Source organism: Taudactylus pleione, unplaced genomic scaffold (assembly GCF_031769625.1).
Source record: "Taudactylus pleione unplaced genomic scaffold, aTauple2 ptg000366l, whole genome shotgun sequence".
Lineage (NCBI taxonomy): Eukaryota > Metazoa > Chordata > Amphibia > Anura > Myobatrachidae > Taudactylus > Taudactylus pleione.
Window position 1 is genome coordinate 6173880 of NW_028284767.1, and position 13818 is coordinate 6187697.

Here is a 13818-nt window from a genome sequence, read left to right on the forward strand (position 1 = left end):
ACCCCCTTGAAAAAAATATATCACTTTCGCAGCGCCCCAGCCTGGCGCTAAGCAGAGGGAGGGGTGCAATCAGTGTGATCGCTCCCCCCACAGCCATAGGAGACTGTTCTGGCTGCTCCACCGGACCTGGGCCCCTCTAGCTGGCCCGGGTTAACTGTACCCGCTCCCCCCCCTCTCTGCACCCATGCCGGTGCCTAAACCTAACCATCCCCCTAACCCCTGTCGGGATGCCAGCGCCGGGCTTCTGATATGTGGGGATTTCAGCACCCCCATTCCAACGATCAATACATTGACCGGATCCCGTACTCTTTGCACTGAAGGGATGTCATTGCTTTTTACACTACCTTGTGCAACTTATAACAGTCACGTTGTTGCTAGGCAGGGTTTTGCCAGACATTTGTACCACTGGCATTCTATACAAAAACACAGTATAATTTTTAAGCACTGCTGAAAAAGTGCTGCATATAAACACTTATTGTATGCATGGATTTCCATGTAAGGAAGCTGGAATACTACTATGGACCAAATTCAATTAGCCCTGTTATTTAACTGGGGTGAAAAAGGGTGGTAGCCTCGGGCTGTAACGTCTGGGGCTATTCAGTTCCAGCCCTTTATTCACCCAAGACCCTTTAACATCCGTTAACACGCTCTTTAAGATGGATTTCTTTTCGGGTCTGCCTTCATGCCTAATTGAATAGCCCCAGGGAATCCGTTAGCCTGCAGTAAATTACCTTGGCTAATAGAATTTCCCTCATATATATATCAATAAAAACATCACTTTCACTTAATGTGATCCCATGTTTTTTATATATGTTTGTTTGTACACTGGACTCCTCTTCACTTGCAAGATCAGTAAGCATAAGCCATTAGCTGTGGGCTGGACAAGAGGTTGCACATTTTAACAAGCATTGGATGCTTTATATGTGACCAGGCATTTTTGGCAGCCCTAGAATCAAACAGTGGTTAGCATTGCTGCCTCACAGCGCTGGGGCCACGTGTGTTTGTGTGTGGAGAGGAATTTAGACTGTGAGCTCCCATGGGGGCAGGGTCTAATGTGAATGAAACAATTTCACTGGAAAGCGCTGCATAATATGATGTCACAGTACAATAAACAATAATATGTTGTGTGTATTCATTGTCGTCTTTATTTGCTTTGGTATTTTTATCATGTATAGGTGTAGGAAAAGGTTCTGTAATCTTTGAATGCACTGGGGTCAATCTTAGGTGCGAGTTTGTTTCATGAAACTCAGATACCACTTTTATACCTAAATTCTGGGTTCCAAACTAGATCAGACCTGAAATTTAGCCAGCGCCAACCCAGGATATTCCCAAATCTGCGCCATTCACACCGGAGCCGGGTCTGCAGTGACCCGACTCTTCCGGCGTGGAAGTGGACACTTGGAGATGACGTCCTCTCAAAGCGCCACTGAAGCCGGCCAATTGGCCGGCAGGCGGTGCACTAGTGACCCGGATTGCGCTATTTACACTGCAGGGTTTCACGGGTCATTCCCGTGTTTAAACCCTGCAAGTTACCTGGGTTGGATTGCCAGGTCACTAGACCTGGGAATCCAACCCAGTTCCCTTTTACACCAAGGAGCTACCCGGGTTATAACCCGGGTTTTAGCTCTGGTTTAGCTCTGGTGTAAAAGGGGTAAGACTTAGCACTCGAGTGTTAAATTAAAAGTCCAATTAAAAATGCCTATTCGTGTTACTCGCAGAGGGATGTTGTGAATTGCCTGCCAAATGCAATGTGAGAGAAGTGCCTGAAAAAGTGGGGTGACCTTCCTAGACCCCTAAAAAGTGGCCATTTCATTTGCAGAATCATACAGAAGGCTGTTAGTAGGCATAAGGCAAGTACTAGATGGTGTTAAATAGCTGATTTGTGGATTTTTTTTCTAAAGTAAAAATATGATCAAAAGCAAACTTTTTTTCCTTTTTTATTTGCATTTTTTCCTATGAAAGTAAAAGTAGCAAAAAAACGCTTTTAGAGTACTTTTGAGGTGACCAAAGAAAAAAAAGTTATCCAAAAACTAAATACTCTAATTAAATTTGGGGTGCATAAAGCAACAGAAAAAAATATTTTAGGGTAATTTATTTTAAAGAAACCCCCAAAAATTGTCATTATTGGACAAATTAAGCTAATTGGAAACTTCTCATTGCCTAATTAGTCATAAGGGGGGGGGGGGGCGCGGTCGAAGGTGTTCTACAAGGTGTCCCAGCATTTTAACCTTAAAATAGTTTTACCCTACCATTTCTCACCTTCAGGGAGGTGCGAACGGAAAAATCTAAGTTTACTCTGACTGGTTCGATTCGCGTTTGTAATGATTGTAAAATGGAATCGAAATGTGAATTTGTTGAGAAAACTGCAATTCGCCCCTAACTGGATTTGACCTCATTGTGTATATATTTTACTCAGAGAATATGCAGCAGAGTGTAGTGTGTGTATGTATGTATCCTCTATAAAGGTTAGCTTGTTAGTTCTGGATGCAATATTATGGTGAGCAGCTGGTCAGGATATGCTAGACCAAATGTTCCCAAAACTCTGCCTCTACAGTCCAGGTTTTAAGGATATCCTTGTTTGAGTCCAGATGGTTAAAGCAAATGACTGAGGTACTAATTAAGTCATCTGTGCTCAAGCATGGATATCCTTAAAATGTGGACTGTCTGGGAACCTCTGCGCCAGACTGAGGTTTGTATACCGGGTATAGTTTTGTTCACTATTGTAGTACAGCTGCTCTGTTGGGATTATGGGCCTGATTCATTATGGATTGCTATTGCGATCGCAGCTGCAATTACGCAATCAGTCTTACCTCAAAAATATGGTAATGATTGCAATCGCAATGTTGTCGCAGCCTAACATAAGGATGCCCCCTTTATCTTACACACATCCGTAAAAGTCCAAGCTGCGTATGGCATCACAGTGGCTAATTTATGCACGCCCCTGTAACGGCATTCAAACACACTGGCACGCCTGCGTTTCACCAACCACCCCCCGTAACCACTCCCAAATGTTCACTTCCTGTCAATCACTCTGCGATGGGTCTGCGATGTATGCGCAGAAAGCAACAATCGGCCAATTGCGTGCATTATCGCAGTTGCGATCGGTAATGAATTGGGCCCTATATCCCTACATTTTGTTTAGTCATCCCTTTCAATATTTTAATTGCTGATTTGCCACCCAACATTCATATATCAACCACTTTTGAGACTTGCTTATGTGTTCTTTAATACATAATTCAGACTTCTGCTGTGCTTTAAGTAAGGGGATCAGCTTGCTGCTTCTGTAGGGTTAGCTTTTCCTCTGTAGGATCATCTGCTTCCTCTGTAGAAATTACTTCTTCTGGAGGTAATTGATTTTCAGAGGTGTCATCAAGTCTGTCTTTTCTTTCCTTCCAGTAATACAGTCTACAAAGAAGGGGGAAAAAGCGAGATGTCAAACACAACAGAAAAATGCAAAGCCAAATTATTGTGAGACCAGTGCTTTGCTTGGTAGGCAGTTCAATTTGTAGTTTCCGTATAGGTAAGCATAGAGTATCTTTATTGGTTGTGTTTGGGATATCCACAAGAATGGGTCCATATGTATTGATAGTGGTTGGTTTACAAGCTTTGGTTTCTGTTGCCCTCCCGTAGTTCTTTGATGACCCTTAATGGGAGAAGTTGTGCACAGTTAAAACTTTTTCCATAGAGAGTCCTTTGTTAGGAATTAATAGGTATTTAGTAAGTGGTGGAGTCTAGTTTTAAACATATAGGAGTTCGCCATAGCTATGTCAGGGTTCTGAGGGAAAGTGTCCCTATCTAGGCCACTTCATGTTTAGAATAGCGGTTGCCACCTTGGCTGTTCCTGAGCAATTTGTCATATTTGTGTTGGAAGGGTCCATATTTTGTCAATTGCTAAAGTGTAGGATACTATGGTTTATGTTTGAGGAAGACCTACAGTAGGCAAGAAACAATGTGAACCAGTGGCGTTTCTATAATGGAAGCAGGGTGTGCGGTGCAGCCTCTAGAGTGTTGCTCTGCAGCTCCAGTCCGGCGAGCTGCAGAGCAGCAAATATCACAGGGAAAATGGCGGAGGCTATTTTTCCGGAGACTTGAGCATGCTCAGTAGAGATGTCCATAGGAATAATGAGCAGTAGATTCTGGCACCAAGCCAGGGTCATCTGTACACTGGCCCTCTCCTTTCTGAAAACGACTCTGAGGTGAAGCCTTTGCCATTCTCCCTAGGCATGTTAAAGACTTACAGAAATCCATTCAACTTGCAAATGTCTGTTAATAAGGCTATAAGATGTAAAACACGGAACAAGAATGTTGATGGGGATGTACCACAAAAGAAGACACTGCAGACAAATATTTCTGAGCATCTGAAGTTAATTTAAGCGCATCAGGATGTTTCACAGCACTGCTGGCAAAATGTTCTGTGGGCAGATGAAAAGAAAGCTTAGGTCTTTGGGGGCGGAGGGGGGTAAACATAACACTATGGGGATGATTCTGTTTAGGACTGCTGGGCACAAAATGGTCGGTTTTTGTATGTAGCACATGCGATTTTGCTTATGTCCGTCCTATTCTACAGAACTTGGCCATATCTGTCATTCCGTGATATTCGAGGTTTTGGGATGGCAGCAATGCGATCACATGGAACTGCCTTGACTTGTAGAAGTGTTGTGGGAATGTAGATAGAGCTCGGTGTTGCTCATACTGGGAAGGGGAAGCCTGTTTATGACATGTCTTGCACCTAGAATGGGGCTGGTGCAAGTGTCTATACAAATGATAATGGTTGTGTTGGCTGGAGTAAAATCAGTGGATGGCACAGGTTTTTCTACCTGCGGATGCAGGAACCCCCGTATTAGCCCTACAAATTCTCGCAGTAACATAACATAGTAAACCTGGCTTCCACAACTACAGCCACTGTGCATGTGACTGAATCAGCCCCTATGTGGGTAGAAAGAAAGGGGCAGCACACCAGCATCGAAGCCTCATCCCAGCTGTATAGTATAGTGGAGGGAGCATCCTGGTTTGTGGCTGCTTTGTTACCTCAGCCTAGAAAATTAATTATAACGTTTATCAAGACGATTTGCAGGAGACTAAAGCTGGCCACACATCTAAAGATTATCTGTCCAACCAGCCAACTTGTTGATTGGTTGGAATGAAAATGTGGTAAGGATGAAAGCAAATGACAATCAGCAATTTGCTCAAAAACGCCAGAAAATGGACAAAAACTGGTGTTTGAACAAATTGTTTAGATCAAACATGTAACAAACTTGTCTGACGACCATTTTTATCTGTTTTATGGCATTTAGGAGCAAATTGCTGATCAACAGTTACTCCCATCCGTTACCAGATTCTCATTCCAACCAATTAACAAGTTGGCTGGCTGGATGTAAGTTGGTCTAGTGTGTGGCCAGCTTAAGACTAACTGTCCGCCATTTGAAGCTCAACACAACTTGTGTGATGCAACAATGACCAATGTATGGGATCCCGTAAGCATCGCGTCACTTACCGCCCAGCCTCCCAATAATACATGGGGGTAAGTGGTATCAGCGCACATAACGTGTGCTGATACCTCAACATTTAATACATCTCTCCCATACAGTGGCGAGCTGCAATTAAAATGATGTACCTCCAAAATGTTTTATATTAAAAATTCACTATAGCAGTGCCAAAGTGCTGAGCAACGTATGAACGGTCAGTTGGCCTGACAGTTCCGCCAGCTGCAGCTATCGGTATCGACAGCTGTAACTCATTGCCCTATCCCCTATAGCCACAGCGCTGTCCCTGCTGCGGCGGCTGCCAGCTCCAGGGCTGCACGCAGGATCCCGCACATGTTCAGTGGAGCCGGCTGGGAGTGACATACAGTGCATCAGCACTAAGCTGATGTGCTGTGTGCTCTAGCAGGGATCACTCACCTGCTCCGGCCAATGAGATGTTCATGCATCTCATCTTTAGGGCTTCCTGCTTCGCCTCGGTAAAGAGGCAAAGCAGGAAGCGTTATAGCGGCATAATAACGGCCGCTATAATACATCTCCCCCCATTGTTCATTGTTTGGAAAAAATTTAGAACTTGCTTGGCTAAGGCTCGTATTCAGAATTCCCAATAATAGGTTAATCGCTCCTTAATATTCATAAGTCTTAGAGAATCTGGAGCTGTTCTTTATTCTGAGAGAGACTCAGAGGAGCAATGAAATCTTTACTATAAAACTCTTTTATGCCAATCCCCCGGATTATGCTTCTGCACATGTCTGCCATACGCGATCATGTCATGCTTAAAAAAATTTGGGGTAAAAAACATCACACATTTGGGCCATTTGTGTGATTAGAAGAATTAACACACTGCTAACCTACATGTAATTAACCCTATTATCCCAAATCTAACAGCTTCTACTTTACGTACCTCCTAATAAAGGCCTCACTTCCAAGCAGTGGAGGCTCCAGAGGTGGGGTTGCAGCGCAGTCCAAAATTCAAATAGGGGAGTCACACAAACTGCCAAACATTTCTGGCTAGAACTAACTGGCAGTTGCTGTGGTTCCCCTATTTGAATTTTGGACTGCGCTGCAGCCTCACCTCTGGATCTGCCACTGCTTCCAAGCGATTCAAATGCTTTACAAACCAAAATATTTTCATAAAACAGTATTTTAATTCTTAGGTGGAAGACAGATGTGCATGGCACGTGGTAGATGAACCAATCTGGTCCATGATATTTTTCAGCTTCCACTCATCACATTGAGACCAGGCTGAAGATTCTGCGGGGTGGGGAGGATTCTGATATCTAGACCTGACCACATACATTTCACTCCTGTCCCCACCTTTGTGTCCCATCTAAACCACCATGCCTTGCTATGCTTGGTGGTTCTATAATTTTGCTTTGTTTAATCTCTTCCCAGAGCCTAGGCTAGCCCTGGTCCATTCTTTTCCTTCTGGCAGTGATGAGCATTTGAACACTATAGGTGGACATATAGTTTGTGTCAACCTAATTTCTCCTCTCAGTCCTGCAAAACCCCTGGCCTTCCTCAACTTTAAACTGCTGGAAACCTTAAATACAGAAAAACTGGTGCTCTGGATTCCAAATTCCTGGAATGGAACGGATATCCAAATTGTATTCCACTTACAATATTTTTAAATAACTACTTACTTCTAGGTAATAGTGAATGCTATATTTCTTCATAAAACTACTCATTCCTAGATATTAATTGTAACCTCTGATTATATACTGTACCAACATATTTATGCTTTTTAATTCTTTATTCCTAAATTTCAATAAAAACTATTCACAAAAACAATTGATAATTTCCAATGGATTTCCAAAGCTAGAGAAGACTTAATATACCAAATGGTAGCGGCTTAACGCTTTCCTGCGAAGTACAACTAAGGATGTTTCAAGTAAGGTAACAAGACTTCACACGTGTGTAATGTTCTCTTTCTATTTTTCCACCAGGCAAGAGCAGGTGGACCACTGCTTTCCCTCACTGCCACAGTCTGAGCCTCATATCAGTCATACTGTCCCAACATCAGCTGTAAGCTGGCGGAAACATGGTCAAACATTGAGGTGCGTAGTGTGATCAGATTTCTGCATCTAAAGAGCACATCAGCAGCTGAAATTAATTTCCAACTTGTCTGGGTGTACGGCGATAACATGTCACAACCGGTTTGGTGCACTGCCTTTGATAACGGCAAGACAGACATTCAAGATAAGCAGCGTTCAGGGCTGCTAAGCACATCCACCACATATGACAATTTGTGCCACATTGAAGGTCTGTTTCAGGAGGACAGTCACATTCGAGTTAGTGATATTGCTGACAAAGTGAACATCTCAGTGGGCACTTTGCACAAGTGTTCATGCCTCAGAAGTTCACAAAACCAATAGGATGGGATTGTCTCTCGTGCACTTGATGTGGTAGGGAGTGAAGTTACAGGTGATGAAATGTGGGTGCTTCATGTGACACCGATTTCTTCTATGCCGGGATAGATGCCTTGGTATACCATTGGAACAAATGCTTAGAAAAGTATGGGGACTATGTGGAAAAATATGTACCAAGGCCATACTATCGATTAGGTATGTATTACAATCCCAATTGCAAAATGCCGGCTAGGGATTCATAATAGGCATCAAGATATCACCGCCTATCATAATCCCGATGCCGGAATCCAGGACGAAGCGGACTCGAATGAGGCAAGTCCGGTGCTCCCGTCCTCTTAGTCGCAGGGGGGGTGTTAGGTTTAGGGCACCCTGGGGGGGACTTAGGGTTAGGCACCCCCCGGGGAGGGTTAGGCTAGTTTAGGCACCCCTGAGGAGGAGGTTAGGGTGAGGAACCCCTAAGGGAGGGTTATGGGTGGGAGCGGGGAGGATCAGGTTACTTGCGTGCCGCTGATGGGATTTAAACTGGCTGCATTTCAATCCCTTTCCATTGATAATACATATACAGCGGGTAACATAAGTATTGAACGCATCAACATTTTTCTCAGTAAATATATTTGTAATGGGGTTTTTGTAATGACATTTTCACCAAATGTCAGCAACAACCCATGCAATCCACACATTTAAAGAAATCAAACCATAGATGTCCATAAATGAAGTTATGTGTAATAATGTGAAATGACACAGGGGAAAAAGTATTGAACACACTTACTGAAATTCATTTAATACTTCGTACAAAATCCTTTGTTGGTAACGACAGCTTCAAGATGCCTCCTGTATGGAGAAACTAGTTGCATGCATTGCTCAGGTGCAATTTTGGCTCATTCTTCCGCACATACAGTCTTCAAATCTTGAAGGTTCCGTCGGCCTCTTCTATGAACTCTGATCTTTAGTTCTTTCCATAGATATTCAATTGGATTCAAGTCAGTTGATTGGCTGGGCCATTCTAGCAGCTTTATTTTCTTTCTTTGAAACCAATTGAAAGTGTCCTTGGCTGTGTGTTTGGGATCATTGTCTTGCTGAAATGTCCACCCTCGTTTCCTCTTCAGCATCCTGGTAGATGGCAGCAGATTTTTATCAAGAATGTGTGTAGGTACATTTTTCCATTCATTCTTCATTCATATGAAATGTGCCAGTACCGTATGCTGAAAAACAGCCCCACACCATGATGTTCCCACCTCCAAACGTCACTATTGTTATGGTGTTTGTGGAGCGATGTGCAGTGCCATTTCTCCTCCAAACATGGTGTGTATGGCATCCAAAGAGTTCAATCTTGGTCTCATCTGACCAGACTATACTCTCCCAGTATTTCACAGGCTTGTCCAAATGTTGTGCATTAAACTATAAATGAGCTTTAACATGCTTTTACTTCAGCAATGGAGTCTTGTGTGGTGAGCGTGCATACAGTTGAGTGCATTACTTATTGTTTTCTTTGAAACAATTGTACCTGCTATTCCAGGTTTTCTGAAGCTCTCCACAAGTGGCTCTTGGACAACTCTTCTGATTAATTATTTTCACTCTGTCAGAAATCTTGCGAGGAGCACCTGGTCGTGGCCAGACTATGGTGAAATTATGTTCTTTCCACTTCCGGATTATGGCCCCAACCAGTGCTCACTGGAACATTCAGAAGTTTAGAAATCCTTATGTAACCAATGCCATCAGTATGTTTTGCAACAATAAGGTTGCGAAGGTCTTGAGAGAGAGCTTTGCTTTTACCCATCATGTGATGTTTATTGTGTGACACCTTGGTAATGAGGCACCTTTTTATAGGCAATCAGTTGGGACTGAACCAGCTTATATTAATTTGCACTGACAAGGGGCAGGGTTGCTTTCCAATTACTGATAGATTTCAGCTGGTGTCTTGGCTTTATATGCATTTTTGCACCACCCTTTCTTCATGTATGTAATACTTTTTCCCTGTTATTTCACATTATTGCACATAACTTAATTTATGGACATCGATGGTTTGATTTCTTTGCATGGGTTGTTGCTGACCTTTGGTGAAAATGTCATTACAATAGCCCCATTACAAATGTATTTACTGAGAACAATGTTGATGTGTTCAATACTTATTTTACCCGCTGTATGTACAAGATGAATACATTTACAAAATATGAGGTTTGTTACCTTTATTTATTGAACCACCCTCGTAGGATGGGTCAACCTGAGTGTTGTCATGTTTCTTATGACTTCTTCTAGCTCCTTTTACCTTCCAGCTGGAACTACAGTCAGGTGCATAAATATTGGGACATTGACAGAATTTTCATATTTTGGCCTCTATCCACCACCACAATGGCTTTAAAATGAAACAAACAAGATGTGCTTTAACTGCAGACTTTCAGATTTAATTTGAGGGTAATTGCATGCAAATCAGGTGAACGGTGTAGGAATTACGGTTTCTATATGTGCCTCCCACTTTTTAAGGGGCCAAAAGTAATGGGTAAAACTAAACAATTCTAAATCTTTCACTTTTTAATACTTTGTTGCAAATCCTTTGCAGGCAATTACAGCCTGAAGTCTGGAACGCATAGACATCACCAGACGCTGGGTTTCATCCCTGGTGATGCTCTGCCAGGCCTCTACTGCAAATGTCTTCAGTTCCTACTTGTTCTTGGGGCATTTTCCCTTCAGTTTTGTCTTCATCAAGTGAAATGCTTGCTCAATCTGATTCAGGTCAGGGGATTGACTTGGCCATTGTATAACATTCCACTTTTTAGCCTTAAAAAACTCTTTGGTTGCTTTTGCAGTATGCTTCGGGTCATTGTTCATCTGCACTGTGAAGCGCCGTCCAATGAGTTCTGAAGCATTTGACTGAATATGAGCATATAATATTGCCCGAAACACTTCAGAATTCATTCTGCTGCTTTTGTTAGCAGTCACATCATCAATAAATACAAGGGAACAAGTTCCATTGGCAGCCATACATGCCCACCCCATGACACTACCACCACCATGCTTCACGGATGAGGTGGTATGTTTTGGATCATGAGCAGTTCCTTTCCATCTCTATACTCTTCTCTTCCCATCACTCTGGTACAAGTTGATCTTTGTCTCATCTGTCCATAGGATGTTGATCCAGAACTGTAATGGCTTTTTTAGATGTTGTTTGGCAAACTCTAATCTGGTCTTCCTGTTTTTGAGGCTCACCAATAGTTTACATCTTGTGGTGAACCCTCTATATTCACTCTTGTGAAGTCTTCTCTTGATTGTTGGCTTTGACACATATACACCTACCTCCTGGAGAGTGTTCTTGATTTGGCCAACTGTTGTGAAGGGGTTTTTCTTCACCAGGGAAATAATTCATCTGTCATCCACCACAGTTGTTTTCCATGGTCTTCCGGGTCTTTTGGTGTTGGTGAGCTCTCCGGTGCATTCTTTCTTTTTAAGAATGTTCCAAACAGTTGATTTGGCCACACCTAATGCTTTTGCTATCTCTCTGTTGGGTTTGTTTTGATTTTTCAGCCTAGTGATGGCTTGCTTCACTGATGGTGACAGCTCTTTGGATCTCATATTGAGAGTTGACAGCAACTGCTTCCACATGCAAATGTCACACCTAGAATCAACTCCAGACCTTTTACCTGCTTAATTGATAATGAAATAACGAGGGAATAGCCCACACCTGTCCATGAAATAGCTTTTGAGTTGATGGTCCCATTACTTTTGGCCCCTTAAAAAGTGGGAGGCACATATAGAAACCATTGTAATTCCTACACCGTTCACCTGATTTTTTTGTAATTGCCCTCAAATTAAATCTCATAGTCTGCAGTTAAAGAACATCTTGTTTGTTTAATTTCAAAGCCATTGTGGTGGTGAATAGAGGCCAAAATATGAAAATTCTGTCAATGTCCCAATATTTATGCACCTGACTGTATATGTTTATATTTAAAGGGTGAAAAAGGCTATCTGTGGCCGATATATGTTATGATAAGGGAGTGTACATAACTTGTATACTAGCAATCCGGATGTTCCCAAAATAGTAATGAGAATCTCCAATGCTTGGCAGTAAACAAAAGCAAGGATTCAACAGTAGTCTATCCCCTTTCCAAAATGTCAGCTGCTGGAATGAACCACATGGCTCAAGACAAATTTAGAACCAAGGCAGATACAGTAAAACTAAAATTTAAATATGTGCATCTACAATAAGCAAGTAGTCAGAAACATAGGCTTAGGAAGGGGGGGCAATGGTGGGCTAGATGATTCCTGCACTGCATTGAGGAGGTGTAATGTGCGGCCTTTTAGTTAAATCTGCACATTACACCTCCTCCTTGCAGTGCAGGGGCTGTGCAGGCTTTTGCTATAAAGCACAGCCCCTGATCGTTTGCGGCCACTGGTCCAGTCCCTGCCTCCTGCTGCTCTGACGCCTATGCGCCCAGTAACAGGTAAGTTGGAGGGAAGAGGTGGATGGGGTAGGGAGGTGGAGACGGGAGCGAATGGTGGAGGGGCACAAATTTTATTGTATATTGCCCCTCTCCCTTAAAATTGTTCCGATGTCCCTAGTCAGAAGTGTTGATTATCATGAGAACAAAGTAATATATATCGTATTTTATTTTTAGAAAACTTACCCTCCACAAGCAGCCAAGAGAAGAAGTAGAAGTCCGATTGCTGGCACTATAATTAGGATCATGTTAGTTCCTATAAGGCAAAATGACACTATATTAAAGATTCACACAAGTTGAAATGAAATAATGTGTACTTCTCAGAGCATAAGTATAATACTATAGAGTAAGACTATTTATGCATTGCAAATTATTAATTTACCATTATTCTTGGTTAAAGAAAAAGTAAGAAATATAAAACCCATGTTGAAAGTCAACCGACTCAATTGCCAGAAAATGTGTAGAAGTTTGGTAAGTGCTAATACAACACTGATCACCGAATAACCTATGTGTACGATACATATTAGTATTGTAAAATTAAATAAAACATGTTTGTATTGTTATTAATGTCTGTCTGCACCACATTTACTAAAAAAAATAAGAAAATGTGTCAGAATTTGAATCGCCAGCAAGTACCGTCCTCTTGGTGTGTGCTTTTTATTTTAATTGGTAGTGGTAAAAATGGGATGTAGTCGGCATCCTGGCTCACGCAATGCCGACGGTCAAAATCGGCAGCTGCGGTCCTGATGGTGAGAATTTGGGTTAGGTAAAAACAGCTTGGCAATACTTGAAATTGCACATGCTCTATATAGAAGTGGAAATGTATATCTTGATCTTGAAAAAATAAAATGTAAATCTTACAGTACGTGTTTCAATTTGAAAACAATTATTTTAATGCAAACTTTGTGATATAAGTAGTTTCAATTGTGCCTTCTACATAAGAAACATGATTTTTGCTATATATGTACCTTTACAGATGATCGGGTCATTACACTTGATCTTCAATATCTGGCAGGTCTGACAGTTGACAATCTCATAGGATTCCATTTCTGTAACAACATATTTGATTAAACAATGTCATGAATGGATATCACCAGTACATTATAAACCCTTCTTTGATTTATGCTGAGAAATCCATTAATAAATTTAGAAAACGCTGTTGCAAAAATTCTTAAAGTTGTAAACTGTCGTTTGACATGGACTATCTGTACTGTTTGGAAAGATATATAAAATTGCATTTCTCATGCCCAAATTTTGTTTACCTGGATTACCTATTTTTTTTCAGAATTATGGGATGCCTACCCAAAACAATCCCCAATTCCTTTCCATTGAGCTTGGGCCTAGAGAGGAGTTCTATATTTTAAAGAGGGGATATCTTGTTCTTGTCAAAATACTGTACTTAAATATGAGCATGGGTGTAACTAACTACCATAGATGCAAGGGGTAAATCTGCTATGGGGGCCAGAGCTGAGGGGCAGATCTGTTACTAGGCTTTTTGGTGCCCTGTGCCAGAAGGAGAATTGGCACCCCCACCCC

At 41.9% G+C, this 13818-nt stretch overlaps 1 protein-coding gene across 1 annotated transcript in view; it reads right to left on the reverse strand.

Annotated features, from left to right (window-relative positions):
- Positions 1-3254: 3254 nt before the first annotated feature.
- The window catches only part of LOC148508447 (uncharacterized), a 41419-nt gene continuing 30855 nt past the window's right edge, over positions 3255-13818 (reverse strand). The window contains exons 5-7 of the mRNA XM_088444510.1: positions 13251-13331; positions 12469-12538; positions 3255-3405 (exon numbers count right to left, since the gene is read on the reverse strand). Of these exons, the coding sequence (XP_088300636.1) occupies positions 3255-3405; positions 12469-12538; positions 13251-13331 (302 nt within the window). The remainder of the gene's footprint in view (positions 3406-12468; positions 12539-13250; positions 13332-13818) is intronic.